At 42.0% G+C, this 18,328-nt stretch overlaps 1 protein-coding gene across 6 annotated transcripts in view; it reads right to left on the bottom strand.

Annotated features, from left to right (window-relative positions):
• WDPCP (WD repeat containing planar cell polarity effector) overlaps positions 1 to 18,328 on the bottom strand; it is a 147,958-nt gene that overhangs the window by 18,233 nt on the left and 111,397 nt on the right. For all 6 annotated transcript variants that reach the window (XM_021390630.1, XM_021390632.1, XM_021390631.1 and 3 more), the window contains one exon: positions 15,707 to 15,809. In XM_021390630.1, the coding sequence (XP_021246305.1) occupies positions 15,707 to 15,809 (103 nt within the window). The remainder of the gene's footprint in view (positions 1 to 15,706; positions 15,810 to 18,328) is intronic.

Here is an 18,328-nt window from a genome sequence, read left to right as displayed (position 1 = left end):
TCTCCTCTCCTCTCCTCTCCTCTCCTCTCCTCTCCTCTCCTCAGTAAAGACAAACAAGTTTGGATCAGAGGAAAAGAAGAAAACCTACAAGGACTGTCACTAAAAACACAGTCTCAGCCCACTGACTGTCCTCTCCTGCTTGAAGTAAAGCAGATGGTGTCAGGCCAAATGAAATGATGTGTGCTCCTATGCTAAAAGAGAAACATGGGAGCAGAACAAATCCTGTAAATTGATTTATGGGAACTGAAAGGATTTGGGAGTAAGCAACACTGTCCCTGGGAGGATGCTCTGGGAATGATTAAGCTTTTCCCCGGGCATCTCTGGGGTGCTCCTCCAAAGACACTAGGACAAAGTCTCTCTGCTAATGGCATCACCCGAGTGGAGTGGGACACAACAAAGCCTCTCCCAGCTGTTTTCTGCTGTTAGAAACAAACAAGGATATTTTCAGGAATGATTTCATGCTGTTAGGTAAAACCAGAAAGAACACCAGGTGAGGACAGAGAGGTGTGCAAGACCTTGGACAAGGACACTGTGCCTCTTGCCTGGCATTGGCACACACTCGTTGAGAAAAGGTTGAGATGACAACAAACTTGGTTGTTGACAAATAAGCAACTGTGTCCCTGCCTTATAATGTAGAAGTGTGAGGCATCAGCCAGGCAGCCCACTTCAGAACATGCCAGCAGAAGGATCTATAGACAAATAACTTTCTTTCTCACGATATTCAGAATAATCATCCCCTATTTCTAAGTCCACTTAATTTAGAAACATGGCTTTTATTTTGGATTAAATGCATCCACAGGCAAAGTTCTTTCAAAATAACTAATCTGGTCATTGTTGCATGTAAACAATATAAATTGACAGGGACGGTGAGGAACTCTGAGGGTATGGCCCTGGACTTCTTACCCAACCTGCAGGCACTTATGCAGACCTACCTTCCTCAGGGCTCACCCACAGCTTACAGGGAGCCGGGTTCAGTTCAAACAACACTGTCAAATTTATGAAGAAGAAACGGGCTTTTGAAAACTGTCTTCTGCTTTTGTCCTCTCAAGTGCCATGGCTTGTATAGTCCTCACCTCTAAATGCCATGGCCAATTGGTAACCTAGGACATGTCTGATCCTGGGAGGGCTCGCTGCACATAGAGTTGGATCCAAGGCTGGAGTTGAAGCGCATGCAGCCTCTGCTAGGACAGCTGAGAGACTTCTAAAGGGTAACTTCACATTGCCTGCAGCTGGTTTCTTGCCTTCAGCTGCGGTAGCAATGTCTTGATGTGTGCAGATTGCAAAGAGAGGCTTAAACTTCATGGTAGAAAATGAGAGAAGAGATCTTTGCAGCACAGGTTGTCTTGTGCGGTGTGCTGATCACTTTTTTTCCTCCCAAGACTTTTCTGCAGCTGAAGTCTCCGAGGGAAGGAACTGGCCCTCTCAGACTGGAGATCTGGGCTTTGGCTGCTCTGCCTGTGTACATGGCAGCCATGCAGCGATGTGGGACACGCACAGTGACTGGGATCAGCACCCCTAGATCCTGCTCCGTCCAGTGCAAGCGTTGATGTGACCCAAACACCAGCCACGGTAGGGACTGACCTTGTTTTCTTGGGGAATCTGGTGTAAAAGTGGATATAACAACACTCTTGACACTTACCTCACAGGATGTTGTGAAGCTTAATTAAATGTGCGCAAAAGCATTTTGAGATCCTTAGATGAAAGGTGTTTTTACAAATGCAGATTATAATAATTACTACTAGTAACCACCACCAACTACAGAAACAATTAATTCAGGTTGCCACAGGCCATCACAGCAACATGTGCAAAGAGGCATTGGCCATTTAATGACATATATGCTGCGTGAGAACTAAAAGCCTTAAAAACGCTGTAAACAAAGAGGAAAAAGCTAGGTACTCAGGCTAGGTGCTCGGGGCTTGCCCATGTGCAGCCAGCAGCGGTTTCCTCTGCTGCTTCCATTGCCCTGTGCTTGCATGGTGGCTTCCTCCCGAGGGGAAGAGCACCAATGGCAATAAAGTTTAGACCTGATGATTTTTATGGTTAACGTTGTAAGGAAGGAGTGCAAATAACTTGGCTGACAAAAAATCAGGAAATACATCAAGATAGCTCGGTGTTTTTTGGGTGAGCTCTCCCGCTACGCCCCAGGCCCTGCCCACTTACAGCATTGCAGAATAGGCTTTGGCTAGGGGCTATTATCCAGCTGACTTTCCAAGGGCGAAAACAAAAGCCAAGCAATCAAGATGTGTCTGGCCAAATACTTGAAGGCCCAGTGCACACATTTAGCTGACAACTGACTGAAATCTGAACCATTTTGCCCAGCCTTTCTTGTTGCTTCAAAACTGATTTGGGCTTAAATAGCTCAAACCTACAGGTGTTTAAATTCCCTCCCTTGTCAGCAGAACAGCCTCATCAGACATGGTCTGAGGATGTGGTCAGACTGGAAGAGACATCCAAAGACCCCACAGGTGAATCCCAAAGAGCAGGAGAGCCCACCTGTGCCCCTCAGGCTTGTTTTACTGCTCTCCTTTAAAGATGAAAATTCAGAAGAGTGGTAGTTACTAAGCATCCAACTTACCAAAGCAATTAGCCTAAATGCACTGCAGCTAGAAATTTAAGCAATGCGCTGAATTTAATTTGAGAATTCATGGTCATAAGACTGAAACCTTTAACATTTAACCTAGCAGCAAATTAAATCAGCTTTCTGATCAAGTGAAACATTCCATGCTATTGAAGTTTGAAAGTGTGAAGCGTACACTTATTAAAAGGAGATTTTTTTTCTTTTACTTTTAATGAAGAAAAAGTTGGGACCAGTTGGCTCCCTAATCCAAATAACAGAAAAATGGGAATACCATCTGTAAACAAAACAATAATTACAAATCAGTAGTGCTTGCTGGCTTCTGCCAGACAAACGTGCTCACACACAGGCAGTGGGACTCATGGAAAAAAAGTGCCTTATGCTGGAAGGCTGTGAAGAGTAAACCTACTCTGATATCAACAAGCTGATTACCACGTACCATATACCAAAACTAAAAAAGCTTGCATGTTTTTTTCCAGCCCATTTAAAAATAATGACTTCCTACTTTTGTTGTTGTTGTCGTGCTTTAAGAATTAGGATACAAAGTCTTGAATTTCTTGGGTAAGTTCCCATAAAATGAGTGCCAAGGTTTGTTGGGTCTGTGTATATGCATACCCACATTGGAAACGTGGGGGTTGGACTTGATGATCTCCAGAGGTCCTTTCCAGCCCCTATGATTCTATGATGCTACAAAACTAGCCGTGCTGATGAGATGAATTCAAAACTTGCCACACATTTGGTGCTGATGTGTTATTTCAAACCTCCCTGGTGCCAAAAGTTATTGCGATGAGTATATGTGTGAGTTGTGTATATGCACACAGACACACATACACGCACACACAACATACATTCTGACATCCTGCTACTAAGCTCTCTTAATGACACTTATACGGTGCTCTGTTCAGTGTCTCTTGGCTAAATCCCACCGCACAAGATAAAACTTGGATGCGTTTTCTAAAAGCACCTGAAGGCACTGGGACATGAAAGCAGTTGGGGTATTAGAGCACACCTTGTTGTAACCATCTCTGGAGCACCCTGACTGACACTCGACAATTTAGCAGCAAGGTGTGGCTAATGAAGGCACTGAAGCAGCTATCAGGGCAGGTTCTCCCTGATAGGCATTTCGTGGCTGTCGCTCACCTGCCTGGCTCACTGCACGGGCTTGCTGACACCTGGTTTGGGTGCCCAAAGGCCTTAAAGACTGCCACAGCCAGGTCAGCACGGAGGCTGCTGGCAGGGAGCTGGGTGGGCAGTGAGGCCAACGGAGGAAAAAACCCCAACAGAAAGATCTCGGTGTCTCCCCAACCCCGTTTCATTCCCTTCCTCCCTCTTCTTCTCATTGAAGCGCACAACAGGAGTTTGGAGATAAGATTCTGTCTCAGACAGATGCTCGCTTTTGTAGAAAAAGAAATACATATTTTTTTAAGAGGAGGTAATTAACCTAGGCTGCATTCTCTGATATCTGTTGAATGCAGTGTCGCTCCTTTCATCACTTAAAGTGCATTTCGTATCCACGGAAAGCAATTAAAGTTCAGTAGGGAAAGTTTGCCCTTACAAAGCATCTTTCCACATTCCTGCATTACCGGAGTGACCCTTTCCTTCCCCTACACGCCAGCGCCAGCCCTGCTCACACCCCACATCTCCCAGAGGTGTTTGCTGCCCGCCTGGCTGCGGCCTGTCCTACCCCCCTGCCTCTGTCCTGCTCCAGGGTGCAAATCACTGGAGCACCGGAGACAGCTTTCTAGGCAAGATGATAAGTGTAAGGAATGGGAGAACATCATCACGGCAACAGAGTTAAGCGATGCTCACAATCTCTTCTATCCCTAAGGAGGCAAGAGGAAGGCAAAGGTGTCCCCAAAGGATTTTCTTGCACAACAGATTCCCTGATCTCTGCGAAAGCCAACCTGAGTTAGCCACCGCGCTGCCCTGACCTAAATCCGATCCAAGCCAACAGTGGGAACATTCCCAGCTCCAATAATAAGGGGGGAAAGGTCACCCTACAAGTACCTGGGATATTCTCAACACTAGAGGGATCAGAAAAATGTTTCTGAAAATAATTTTCTTTGGACAAAAACAAATTTTTTTTTTTTTTTTGGCCAAAACTGATTTTTATTTCATACCTGTACTAACTTTAAAAACTCCCATCTAAACAAAACTTGTTTGCTACCTTTGTCATCTCATTTCGGGAAGCATTTGGAACTTGGTTTAAAAACAAACCTCTTCACGTGTATCACGTTTTTTACTATTTCTTTACTTTGCATACCACTGATACACTGAAATAATCATTTTGAGTGAAAAAGTTGTTTAAAAACTTTTTTAAAAAGCTTTTAGATCTTTTTCTTCTGAATGAACGTAACTCCCAGGTATTTTTCTAACCCAGTATTTTATCCAACCTCAGCAGGCATCACCTTACAGGAATACTTCAGCAGTTGTGCATGGGCAGAGCTGTTTACCTCCTACAGACTGCAAATTACCAATAGCGGCGACTGTTTCCTTTGCCCCAGCACAGCGTGTCGGGGCGGTGTGTGCACAAGCTCTTCCCCTGCTTTGGTAAATATCGCACCTCTCTGAGAACCACAGCACCGGGAGCCCGAGACGCACGGAATGAAACACAAACAGACTTATCTGCTAGTAAATAGCTTCCATCAGGCGGCGGAAAAACCTGAAATAAGGTATTGCTGGCTCCGTTCTCCCTTCCCGTCCCCTCGGTTGGATGTTGTGTTTTCCCCGATCCCGAAAAGAGAAGTTGAGGATGGAGCGGCTTGCCCGCCCCTAGAATAGCCTGTGTGCATCATGGTTGTTGTCACACTGACACCTAACGGCAGATAGCAACCAGAGTATTACGGCTGATTTCCCAGCGGCACATTGTAAAAATTCCTTCAATTCACAGAAAATAAGAGAGCTTAGAAACGGACTTGGCCTGGCTGTGCTCTAACCTCCGGGAGGGCACTGCTGGAAAGGCGACGGAAAGAAGCTGGGGCTGTGGTGCTGCGTGCGGGAAAGAGGGGTGCATGTCCCAGAGGGCTCCTCAAAGGGAAATGAAAGCATCAAGGGCTAAAATGAGCAGGCCAAAGTCACCCAGGAGGTTGGGGACGGACTGAGAGGACTGCCATCGGCTGGTCACTGACCTGCAGGGCTGCTCCTGATCCCGTAAGTGAGCAGCACCGCCCTCAGACACAGAGGAATAGGTTGGGGCAGTCCAGTTGATAATAGTAAGTGAAAATAAGGCACTGACTGAAGCTCGTACTTCTTTCAGGAATTCTGAAGGATATCAGGAGTTTTCCAGGCATGCCCCCCTGTTAAAATTCTGTTAATATTTTATTCCAGTGTTCACAGTAGAGTGCTGCGGGCCCAGTTCTTCCCTGCCATGCCCAAAAGGCAGCAGCAGCGCAGTCGGCAGGAGCGACCGGGCTCTCAGCACAGCCAACTACATGCATGCAGGCTCCGTGTCCACGCTGTGAGCTAAATGCCTCCTCATCTGCATGCAAAAAGCAAGGGCTCCCAGTAAGCACCTCTTGGCTGGTTTTCTTTGGCTACAATGCATCCTATGCAGTAAGTATATATCTATAAGTAGTAATTGTACCAATTGTCTTCCATTTGCTTCTTGAAAGTTTGTATTGTTTCGGCAGGTGTGTGGTGAAATTCCACAGTGAGATTGAAATGATGATCTGGGAGAAGTTCAGGCTGGGTTCCACATCCTTCCTTCTGTGAGTCGCAGTCAGAGGGCGAGCACACATTAGGCCCATGTCAGGGCAGCAACGGGAGGTGAAATAAGGTTATTCTGCAAGGGCTCTGGGATGGCCCCAAAACTTGCTCTTCACCTGTGCACTTCAGGCATATATGAGCATCTTCAGGGGGGATATTTTCAGCAGTAAGAATATTAGCAAAGCAAATGCCCGAATTCAGCTGAGGTATGTGGATAACCAGAGCATGATGCAGCAGAGGAAGGTAGGTTACATCCATCAAAAAGTATCTGGTAGCAGATGAGTATGGCCAAGATGAGGGAGGCTGTGGTGAGGACACAAGGGCCAAGAGCCCAAATGCCAGGGGTTGCAGCCAGGCCTGGGCTAGGAGGGTAGGAGGCAGAAATCAAGCTCTTTGCTTAATCATAAAGATGATAAGGTGGGACACTTACCGTGTACCTGCAGTAAATAAGTCATTATAATGATCACCATACATGCTTACGCTGTTATTAATACTATCTTTTCATCTTATTATAATATTTTGCCGTTTCATAATATCAACAATGCAGAGATAACCAACGTTGCCTCATGATCTGCTTTTAAGACTATATTTTCCAGTTTGAAATCTAGCACAGATCAGGACTTCTTGGTATTGTGAACTCAGATACCATTCATGCATGAGTTTGGGAGCTGCAGCAGTCTTGCAGCACTGAGATTTTACGAAGTTTCACTTCTGACTAACCTAGAGGAAGAATATTTATAGAAACTATATTTCAAATAGCTGAAATGAAATGCATTTGATGAGGTATGTTGAGGAAAAAAGCCATCCATTCTGATGTATTCATTGCCTTGTATTAAGCATTGTCCACCAGTTTTCCATCCATGTGTTTTCTCCAATAACCTATGTTATTTCTTCTCTGGGGCAAGTTCAGTTCTTTGGACAGTGCAAGGCGGACAGCAGCGATGGGTACAAAGCTTTCTCTTGGACCCAGCTGAGCAATTCCCTATGGCTTTCTTCAACGCAGAACACCAACAGACAGGCTTTTATCAGGGCACTTGGTTTTGATCGGGTGAAAGCATTCAACAAGACCTAAGATCAGGTCATCAGACACCTTCGGTTTTGAGAGAGGAGTTTTCTGGGTATAAACTGTCAAGCAGTCTCTTGAGCAGTCTTTGGAGGAAAACAGTTCCAACCTCTGGTTTTGCCAGCAGCAATTCCATGGTATCCCCAGCCTGTAGTGCGGCTGGGGATGTAGTGAAAGAGCATGTAATAAATAAATTGTCCTCCAGTGTTTCTGTTTGTTTGTTTGATCAGAAAGCAGATGGGCAAAGAGTCTCCTATTGACAAGCATTGTTCTTTCCAAACTCATATCTACAGCCCTCCCCTGATGTTGACTATGCAATATCTGATCTCCACTTCTTAAACTCACCCGCATGGGGAACATTTGGTGATAATTATTTGGCAGGCGATTATAAAAAGACCTCACGTTGAGATATTACAACCTAATGCTAGGTTGACGCCTTGCGTCAGACCACCATTATACCTCTTTTCCCATTCCTCGGCTGTCATGCCACCGATGTGATAAATTGCAGCCTGTCACATCACGTTACGTTACGCAGAACAAACAGGACAAAACACATACCAACTGCCATGCAAATATGTGTTTGCCAACTCTTTTCGGGGCATAGAAATGCAACCAGCAAGTTCCCTATCAGAAACCTAGAGGCTTGAGGATGGCTCAAGGGTGTGTGAGACAAACATGCCTCTGACACACCGTGAACTTACAGATCCTCGCTCCCAGCCAGCTACAGCAATTATGAAAGCACCTCCTGTTGCGATCATTACTTCTTTACGAAAAAAAAAAAAACAAACAGCTGCGGCTGCTGATGTTACGAAGCAAAATGTAAACACGTGATAATTAATCTAGCGCTCGTGTACAGAGTTGGAGCTATTTTTATGACTGGACAGTTTTTGGCTGCGTATGTGTAAACACAACACCCACTTATGTACACACACACGTGCATAATACGAGATGGGTGAATATACATTATGTGGCTTCTAACTGCAGTCTTTCAGCCTACATGTGGGCCTTTTGAAGCTAATGGGAGATTTACCAGGGGCTTTTTCACAGAGCTGTAGGCAAGACAGGAATCCAGTACATATGAATATTATACTATAATGATACAGTACAACTCATCTAGTTTGACCTACAGTGAATTACAGGTCATTAAATTTCATCCAGGTATCCTACACTGAGCCAGAAAAACTTGTGTTTGACTCATATATAAATTGCATTTGGTTAAAATCTATTCCCCAGAAAGGTATTTACTCTCCATGCAAAGGCACTTTCCATGCATCAATTTCTTTGATAGCTTGTTTCAACAGTTACTTTAACTACGTGTGCTTCTTATTTAAATCAACTTTGGTCTGCAGAGCCAGTACTGAGAACTCAAATTCCTAATACCCCAAATGTCCCTTTTTCATTCTGAGTAGCTAGCAAGAAAAAACAGGATGGATGTTGGAAAGACCTTCCTCAGGCATGACACAAGTTATGGACACATAGAAATATTTGCCATCAATCTGTCGTTTCAGCCATATCCTGAGATAATTTCTATACGCTTTTCCAAAGCTTGAGCCTTTTCAAATGCGATTACCATAAATAAGGAGCCTAACTCTACTTTTGGTATACTACAGCTTGGCTGAAAAACTCATCATACAAATAGACACCTAAATACTTGACACTTAGTGACTGTAAAGAAAGCAGTAGGAAAAGAAACAGCATTAATAGAACAATCTCCCCATACATCACATTTCACTTCAAAGTTTTCAAAATCACTTCCTGAACTGGCTGACAATCCCAGTTTACTGAGGATTATATTTTCAGGGGTGGCACATACAAATTTCCTCAGCCACTCATTCCTGTGAAGGTGATGAATGGTGGCAGCAGAACTAATAGAAAAGAACTTAAACTAAAAGGTTTTTGTTAATTTTCATGGATATGGCCATGCACACTACAAAGCTCTACGGAGAGGAAGACAAGAGCTGGGAAGTAAAGAATACTGAATTTTGACTGGAACTGCAAAGCATGTAACGCTGGGAAGGAAAGTGTAGTTATCCACATAGAAATTTTGGCTGAACATAGGCATTAATGCCTAGCTTTTTAAAAGTGGATCTTTTAATGACCTTAGACTTATTACTTGTGATGCCTCTCTACACATACAATGTATGTCTGCATTTATTTTAAATGGAGAACTATATAAATGTACTATTTAAATTGCTAGTAATAACATACACATTAATGATTGAGTATTCACTTTTCTTTACTGCAATGCCATGCCACGGGCATCCCTTTGAGATCTTTTATGCTGAACCATTCTTTGCCATTTAACATCCTCACTCAAGGAATCTCACTGTGAATTGTTTTCACTTTTGCCAGTTACTTCTTGATATGTTGCTACAGAAAACAAGTTGTTTACTTGGTAATTAGTGTCATCCACTCTCTGCTGCTTACGTGGACCAACTTTGCAGGAGGGATAAGCTAGAAATATACTGAAATGATCTGTGACAAGAGACATACCTTGCAATAACTTAATGTAAGCACAACAAATACAAAACAGACAGGGACAACTCCTTTCAATTTCCAGAATTTGGAAATACTGTGATTATTTTGTTAGCAATATAGCTATATACACAAAAATTTAACTCCCCCAAACTGTCTCTTTCAGTTACTTTTTTTTTTCTGCTCTGCTTTAATGGGGGTTGGACTCGATGTTCTCCAGAGGTCCCTTCCAACCCCTACAATTCTGTGATTCTGTGACTAAATACATCATGAAAATGAAGGCAATATCATGATAATATATGAGCTCTTGTTAAACATTTTTTACATTAAATAGGATATATTTTTTACTGATGACAGATATTAAAAATATGGGAGCCATTATAATTAAAATATTACAGAGAATATTGTCTTAACTTCAGGCATATAGTGGTGCAGTTCAAAATCAGGTTTTGTAGTGGGCAAGGATAAGTCATGATGAAGAAGGAAGAAAAAGGCATGCCACGATTATTCTAAAGCTTGACAGAAAACTATAAATCTCTTTCAAGTGAAGATACACAGATCTTTGTGTAGACCTCTGCAGCTAAGCAAACCAGCAAGTCTTTGATGTGCTTATAATTATTAGGGGCTGAGGATTATGTCTTTAGGCAAAGCTGTCTAGCAATGGGAAGGTATAGATCAAAACTGACATCATGACACAAGCGAACAGAGGGGTGAGATGAGGTGGAGCCAAAAATAGTTTGGCATTACTATAGACCTTAACCAAAACAAACGACTCTGCTTCATGAAAAGAACGCAAGGAGGGGAGCAATTAGTGCTCCTGTAACCTCTCGATACAGTGTAAACCTCACCAGCAGTTTGAAAACTACAAATACAGTTTACAAAAAGCTGAACACCAGAATGAAGGAGATTGAGCAGATCCACACAGATGTACAGGAACACGTTGTCACGCCTACAATGAGGCTGGGATGCCAGGTTGTGACTTAAGAACCACCACTGCAATAGGCTCCTGTCCTGCAAGAACTTGGGCCACCAGCTCCTCTTGAAACCAGGGTACACAAAAGGGCTGACGGGATCAATCAGAACATCCTTCTAGAATGGGCTTTGCCACTTGATTTTGGAGAGAGCAGAAATTCTGGCAATGCCAGGCCTATACCTTGTTATTTGCTAAAATCCCCATCCAAAGCTCTCTGAAGATGGTGGAATTATCTTCATTGAGTTTAGTGGGTTCTGTGTCCAATGCTGCATGAGCTTTTACACAGGTAGAAAAGCAGAAAACTAAAGCAAAATATTTGATTCCATGGGTTTTGATTGACTTAAACTGAAAATCTAAATAAACCAATAGAAGATCTGATACTTAAACTGAAGGGAGCAGAGCTCAAGAAAATCAAGCATCAGCTGGTGCCCCCCAAGTATTCCCAGATCACAGTTCATCTGCCTATTGGGCAATACCTTTAAGCATGCCACCAACATGTTACGCGGTGAAATAAAACTCATGCCATGAAATTAAAGGCTGAGATTCTCAGTTTGCTTGAAATCTGATAGCAAGAGAAAGGTGTGTGTGTCAAGAAAGAGTAGGAAATGAAGGCGGCTTTGTCAGCCTTTTTTTTTGTCACCAGTGTCAGAAAGAGTACATCAAGGAGCCATTACGATCAGAAGAGGAACAACTGTTATCAGCTACACTAATGCAGGGCCAGGGAAGGTGACAAAACCAAGAGGACAGTTCTACATGTTGTCTGAAATGCAAGTGGGCTCATTTGGACTCTTAGGAATAGGTGAAGATGTGAGTAAGACACAAGCAATTTGGTGGCAGCAGAATGTACGTGACGCCAGAGTGGTGTCTCAGACATACTGCTTGAAGACTGTGGCATGTGCAATTAAGAACTATCAGAAAGAACATGTAAGCCATTCAAGGTAAAATACTGATGACTGAGAAGAAATGAACACTCTCTGCTTAAGGCTCAAGCTGATGACATTCCTTGCCAGCAAGGTGAAAGCTTTAGGGCCCCTACAGTTTGAATGTCATTTTATGAACAGTGTAAGAACTTAGACTTCAGCCTCTGTGAAAATTGGTAAGATACCCTATCTCACTATTACGATGCCTCTGTTAGAAATGTTACCTAAACTTTAGTGTTACTAACATTATGAATTTAATTCTAAGTAGAAATATAGGGCTTCCCAATTTGCCTCTCAACTATGCAGCATTCATCTATCTTGTCACAACATGAATCCCTTTTGGGTAAAAGCTACTGATTTGAAGGTTAAAATCATCTCACTAGGCCCTAATGTAATTTGTTGGAAGTTGGCCTTGGGAAACTTTCTGACACTGACTGCATATGCTCTTCATTGGATATTCATTGAGCAATGATGTCTGAAAGGCTGAGTTCTTCACCCCCATGATCATTATTAGTTATGGCATTTCTTAACAGGCTGAGCCATGTCAGTTCTTTGTAACCCAAGTTTTACGTTAGCAACCTACAGTTCACGGAGAAGATGCACTCTTCCACCAGAGACAATATCGTACCTGGTTACTTCTGGTACAAGAGTGCACTTGGGAGGCTACGCCCATAAACAAAATTATTAGTAAGCCTGTAAATATTGTCAACATGGAAGAAAATCCTCTCTGCTTTAATACAGTGAAATGAGGTGCACACAATATTCAAGGCTAAATGAGAACTCCCTGACCTCATTAAGGAACTTGTAGGTCTACTACAGAAATAATTCAGTGAGAAGGAAAGCTTTGGCAGAGGTAACAACAACATCTATGGCCACTGGTCTGCTGATCAACTGGGAGCAAGGAAAGAGGAAACTGCTAGTGTATACTCAGAGGTGTATGGTACCATTACTTCAATCTGCTCACGCCTCAAGATGCATTTTCACAGGCTGTCAAGCATAAAATCTTATGAGAATAATTTTCTTTAGAAGATTTTAATCAGTTGAACAAAGTATCTGATTCTGCCAAAACCATAGGCAGGGAATAGCAGCAAGCTCACTTGACACTTCATCCTGCTCAGCAATATTCTCACGCAACTAGAATGCTCTGAAGTTCTACAGGTGTTTCAACCACTTGAACCCAGTCACTCTTTGTTTTGATGGTGGCTTCTTGGAAACAGTGTATAGCAAATTATGGACTAGTAATGGGCTGAGGACAGCTAAAATTCAGAAAACTTTGAAACAATAGATCTATTTTTATCTTGACACAGTCTTGACTTAAGGTACGTTAAAGCTGAAATTGTATTGTCATTCTACATTATTTGCAATTTGCAAACTTTTCCAAAAGTTTGAGTTTTAAATGTATTATGTTTGAAGTAAGCCCTGTATACAGAAATATTTTGACAAATTAAATATATCTGGGGCAATCAGAGCACTCTCAAGAGATTGGGAACTGGCCAGGAGCACTAACCCATGTTATTTTCAAGTAGCAGTGACCTGAGTTTTGGGGACAGGCTTGCTTGGGAAGTATCACCGGATGCCAATGTTGGTTCACATAAGTACTATTCAGGACAAAACATTATACTGTACCATAGGAAATACAAAGGAAATATGCTGTATTCATATTCCCTAAGGTAGTGCTCAGCATAACTTGGATCTCGTTTGCTTAGGTTGCTGCCTTCTTGTAGGAGCCTCAAGAGTGCATTCAAGGAATTTGGTGATTGACCTAGGAGGTACAACCCTTGGTGACTGAGTGGCAGAAAGCCCAGGGAGCAGGAACTCCATGATGAAGACTCATCTTAGGAGATGGATAGGAGACAGAGATTTGTTTGGAAATGCATTTTAAAGCTTCTGGTGCTGGCACAATTTTTGCTCCCCTTCTCAAAATATTAGATAAATGCAGTAATTTACATATGAAGCACTTGTTAGTCTTCTTTTGTTATCACTAGCTTCACAAAACTTATTCTTCATGATACTTCTTTCCATTGCTAACAACAGTTTCTGAATAAAAACCTTAAAAAGAAAGGACCTTGGAATAAAGTATGATAAAACAAAACCCGTGGCTGTGATTTCAAGTGTTTAAGGCGAGATCCAATCTGAATTGAAATGAACTCATGGGAGACTCCTGTTTATTTTCATATAAAATGAATTGGATGCAAATTCATTACTGTTAATAGACTGAATCTCACTGACAGTTTGTCCCAGGGGCATTGAATTTACTAAGTATTTTAAGTCATCCTGATAGTTAATTATTCAGCAAATGGGAATACTTTAAAGACTTTATCATATAAAATGACTTTAATAATTTATGCTTATGGGGAATTCCAAGACTGCTCTCAAGAAGGGGAACGTTGTGTGCCTGCACATTTGTAACTGAACTGTAGTAACACATGCATTACCTGTGATATGCTAGTAAGACACTTGTGATCACCGCAGGTTCCTTCCCTATCCCTTTTTTTGTGTCAGTGTCCATAAGACGGCGAACTTGCCTAACTTGAGAAATCTAATAATAGTTTGCAAGGAATTAAATGAAGACAGATTAAGGCTTAATTTTTCTGGATTAAGTGCATTTTTACATGACTAACACACTAAGAGGATAGATAACGATCAGAAACAACTCTTCAGCATCTCAATTCTCTTACGTGCAGAGGACACCAACCTACAAATAAGAGAAAGCTAAGGAGGTACAACCACACACTTTAAAGAGTGCCTGGTAACAGATGACCAAAACAAATGTAGCTTCTGGCAATTCTAGTGGTCAAAGAGTTTTGCATAAAGGCAGAGCTGGAATGCAGAAGTGACTTAGGCTTGGAAATGAAAAGTGTTCAGGACAGGCACTGCTTGATTTCTGCTCTGCTGGAGAGGTCAGCTGGTGACACTGCACTGCATAACCTTGCAAGTCAGCGACTTGTATCTGCGTACATAGAAACAGCCTCACAAACTTACATATAGCCTCTCTGTACATCCACACATTTGAATGGCAGTTGCTTATATACTCTGGGTAAACTCATAGGTGCACAGTTCTGATTTTTAGGTCCCAAAAGAACCCTATGTTGTTCAAAATCTCAAAGGTTTTCTGATTCCTTCTTCCAAGTGCCAATCATACTCTGTTTTCTTGGCAAGGGGCAAGGACAGAAGTGGCTTTATCTAATATTCAAGGTGGGTTAAGCAAATTAGCATTGTGCATACATACACAAACATCTTGTGCCTGTTTTTTCCCCCCTCTGCCTACTTTCTTTCTGCTGGAGGTCAGCTTTCTAGACTCCTGCAGACACTTGCTGCTTGGATTGTGTTTTAGGCCAGAAGAATCAGAACAATCTACCTATTTGTACACATCTCTTCACAATCATTAAAAGGAAATGCATGGAGAAAGTGAATGATTATAACTTCCCTTGTCTGAAAAGTTGTTTGTGTTTGAGCTGTTAGTCTAAAATTGCAGTTTTTGAATCAATCCTCCTTACGAAACTGCAGGAACCCATTAAGTATGAAGCAGTCACTTTACAGCCAGGATCTAAGCCTTATGTTCCCATCAGTAAATGTTTCCTCTGAATGCTTCCAATGGACTCCAGTTATTGGGACTGCATGTACAATCAAATAGGTGAACGAGATTGCCATACCTGGCAACAAGATTGGCACGAAAAAGATTTCTGGATTCAGGTCCTTACCTGAGGGGAATCTGAGTTCATTTTGAGCAGCCTGAACTTTTCTACATAGCCATAGCATGCTAATCTTTTTTGCTCTGTAGCTATTGCATTGACACAGTCCTCACACGGACACTGAAAGGTAAAGCTCTGTCACTTTTATAAGCTTCTCTCTTCAGTTATGAATAAAAATACCGTCTCACTTTCAAATAAAACAGTACAATTGAACCACTAAACCCCCACAAATATAACACAGTGTTGTACAGGACAAGTATTGATTACAACAAAAAGGGCTTTTTAAACACCATTAATTCTTACCAATTCCAGTAGTTATTGATTCTGCATCAATGTCATTAGCCTTTTTCTTTGCCACTTCAGCTAGTGCCAATTCACCCTTATCTAGAGCAAGGTAATGGATGTCCTTCGGAAATAAAAGAAAAATAAAAGATTAATCTAAAATGAATCTCATAGGCATAACAAAAGGGAATTTAAAAGAAAGAGGCTCTTTTATTATTTAGATCACAAACACAGATGGAACTGATGAACCTAGCTTTACATTTTAATTCTCTCTCAATGCACATTTATTATCTGACTTGTGCTGGTGAATACAGCATTTCTTGTTAACAATGGATAAAATGGTGACCAATCGTGCACTGATAAAAGTGAAGCTGTTGACTTAGTGTATAAATGAAAGAAGTCTCTGTGCTTTTAAGGAAATTTTGGTTGGTACAAAAATTAAAAGAGGGTTGCTGGAAAAAGGCTCTGAGTAACCACAATGGAAGAAGTGGAAATCTTCCCTCATTTTTAGTATTACAGTTTCCACCCAGGACATGAGTTTTGTGGCAAAGCTATTTGAGGTGAGGATTAATTTTTGTTTAGAGGCTGTCATGATACACCAGCTGTTCTTTGACTAAGATGGCAGCTGTCCTTGTGCTGATAATGGAGGAAATATGAACTATGACATTTGCTCAAAGGTTTTAACCCCTACACAGGTGACTTGATTCCTGAGGCACTCTTTGATCTCCCAATCACAAATACATGAGGGTTTTTCCAAAAATGTTGTCTAGCGTGAATAGTTGCCATAACTCTGGATCTAACCCACAGTCCAGGGATAAAAACCAAGGGCTGCAGCAGGGTGCACCATTCCCTGTTGAACTGCAAGTCTTTTTATTGTGTGTTAACCTTTGAGGTGTGAAACACCTGTATTACTTGTGGCACAGTTTGCAGGAGAATATATGCCCCCTGACAAGCTGCAGTCCCAGAGGCCTTGTTTTTTGGTCCCTTGGTTTTTGGTCCTTTGAAACTTGAAGTAAAGTTTCATCCTTTCATCGCATTAACGAAGATACAATTAACCCTGTTCTCCTCCAGTGGCACAGCCATGGGCTGCTCTGTGCAGGAACTGAGACAGATGAAGGAAGGAGGAAAACCAAGAACATCGGGCAAAGTTCCTCCCATCCCACCCCCTTATTGCTGAAGGTGCCACCTGTATTCTTCCCTCATTTAATTTAAAAAAAAAAAAAGAGAGAGAGAGAGAAGCAAATAGTTATGAGACCGTTTGTGCAGGAAAACATGGTACTGACTGGCAGGAGCCCGACAGACTGCAGGAGATGGCAACATTTCCTAACTACAAACACAGGTGTGACTTAAAAAATGTGCAAGTGTCTTGGAGCAAAGTACTGACTTCTGAACTTGTTGTGAACTCTGCACTTCCTCTCTTTGTAGGTCTAGCATGGCTGTCAGAGGAAAGGGCCTGAGCAGCAAGGTATGATTTCTATGAAGATCAAGCTGTAGATATTGTCAGCTTATTCAGATAACAAGAGAGAACCTAAGGGCTCTCCAACAAGTCTGAGCTCACAGAGATTTCAACGCATAGGTAGGTTATGTTCACCTGTTTTAAAATGCATTCAATGATTAACGCCTCTCTTTTTGTAAATTAAACTAAGGGAGGTATTGTCTACTTCAATGCAAATTTAAATAATAAACTTGGGGAGGCAATGGAAGCAGTCACAGCGAATGACAAAGTTCTTGCAGTTATGAGGATGCACACAGAACATCTGTTACTTCCAGAGCTTGTTTTGGCCGCGTTCTTACACTAGAGATGTGTGAAGATGTTATGTACCCATTGCTCACTCATGGGGGTTTTGCAAGAAACAGAGATATCGCAGTAGGATGGTAAGGGGCTTTCTGTGTGGTTCCTCAAGTTGTTGCCAAAAACATTTTTTTTTTTTAATGCTCTTGTTCCTATCTCTAAACGAGCTTCAGAGAGAAAAGATTTTTTTTGTATAAAAACTGCGAGTTAGACTATTTCAGATAAAATTTAAGTGGTTCTCATTCACATCAGCCATCAAAATGACATCTTCTAAGAGTTTATAAACCTCTGAGCAGGATAAGACAAGGAAATAAATAAAAGATGAAGGAAACCCACTAGATTACAGGTTGCCTTAAAGAAGGACAGGGAAACTTCAAGAACTAATTAGCTGAATATTTGCTACAGATTTTTTCACACCGCTATCTAAGAATTTATCACGTTAAATATCACGTCCCCTGCTCCAAAACAACGGTGACAATTTTCAGCTGCTTATCGGGAGTTTGCTGAAAGGGCTGTATTTTATCATTTAACAGTTTGATTACTTTTTGGACACTTCCCTTTTTACCCTCCTCTTTGTGACTCACAGAGCTGGCCCTGGGTGAGCAGAAGTCATTTGAAACACCGATGCACATTTGTCTATGGGGTATTTCTGGGCAACATTCCAACGTGTCTTCGAAACACGCACTTTCCTCATCAGTGCATCGCCCAAGATCTGACACTTTTATTAAAGTGTCTTTTCCTTGCATTTTTGTTACCTTTGGTACATGCGATGGCCTTTTGAATTTTCAGCAGCTGAGAGCTGGAGCATACTACAAAAGGATTTAAAGCTAACGACCCCTGCATTGCTTGAT

This window comes from Numida meleagris, chromosome 3 (assembly GCF_002078875.1).
Source record: "Numida meleagris isolate 19003 breed g44 Domestic line chromosome 3, NumMel1.0, whole genome shotgun sequence".
Taxonomy (NCBI): domain Eukaryota; kingdom Metazoa; phylum Chordata; class Aves; order Galliformes; family Numididae; genus Numida; species Numida meleagris.
This window is presented reverse-complemented; position numbering and strand designations above follow the sequence as displayed.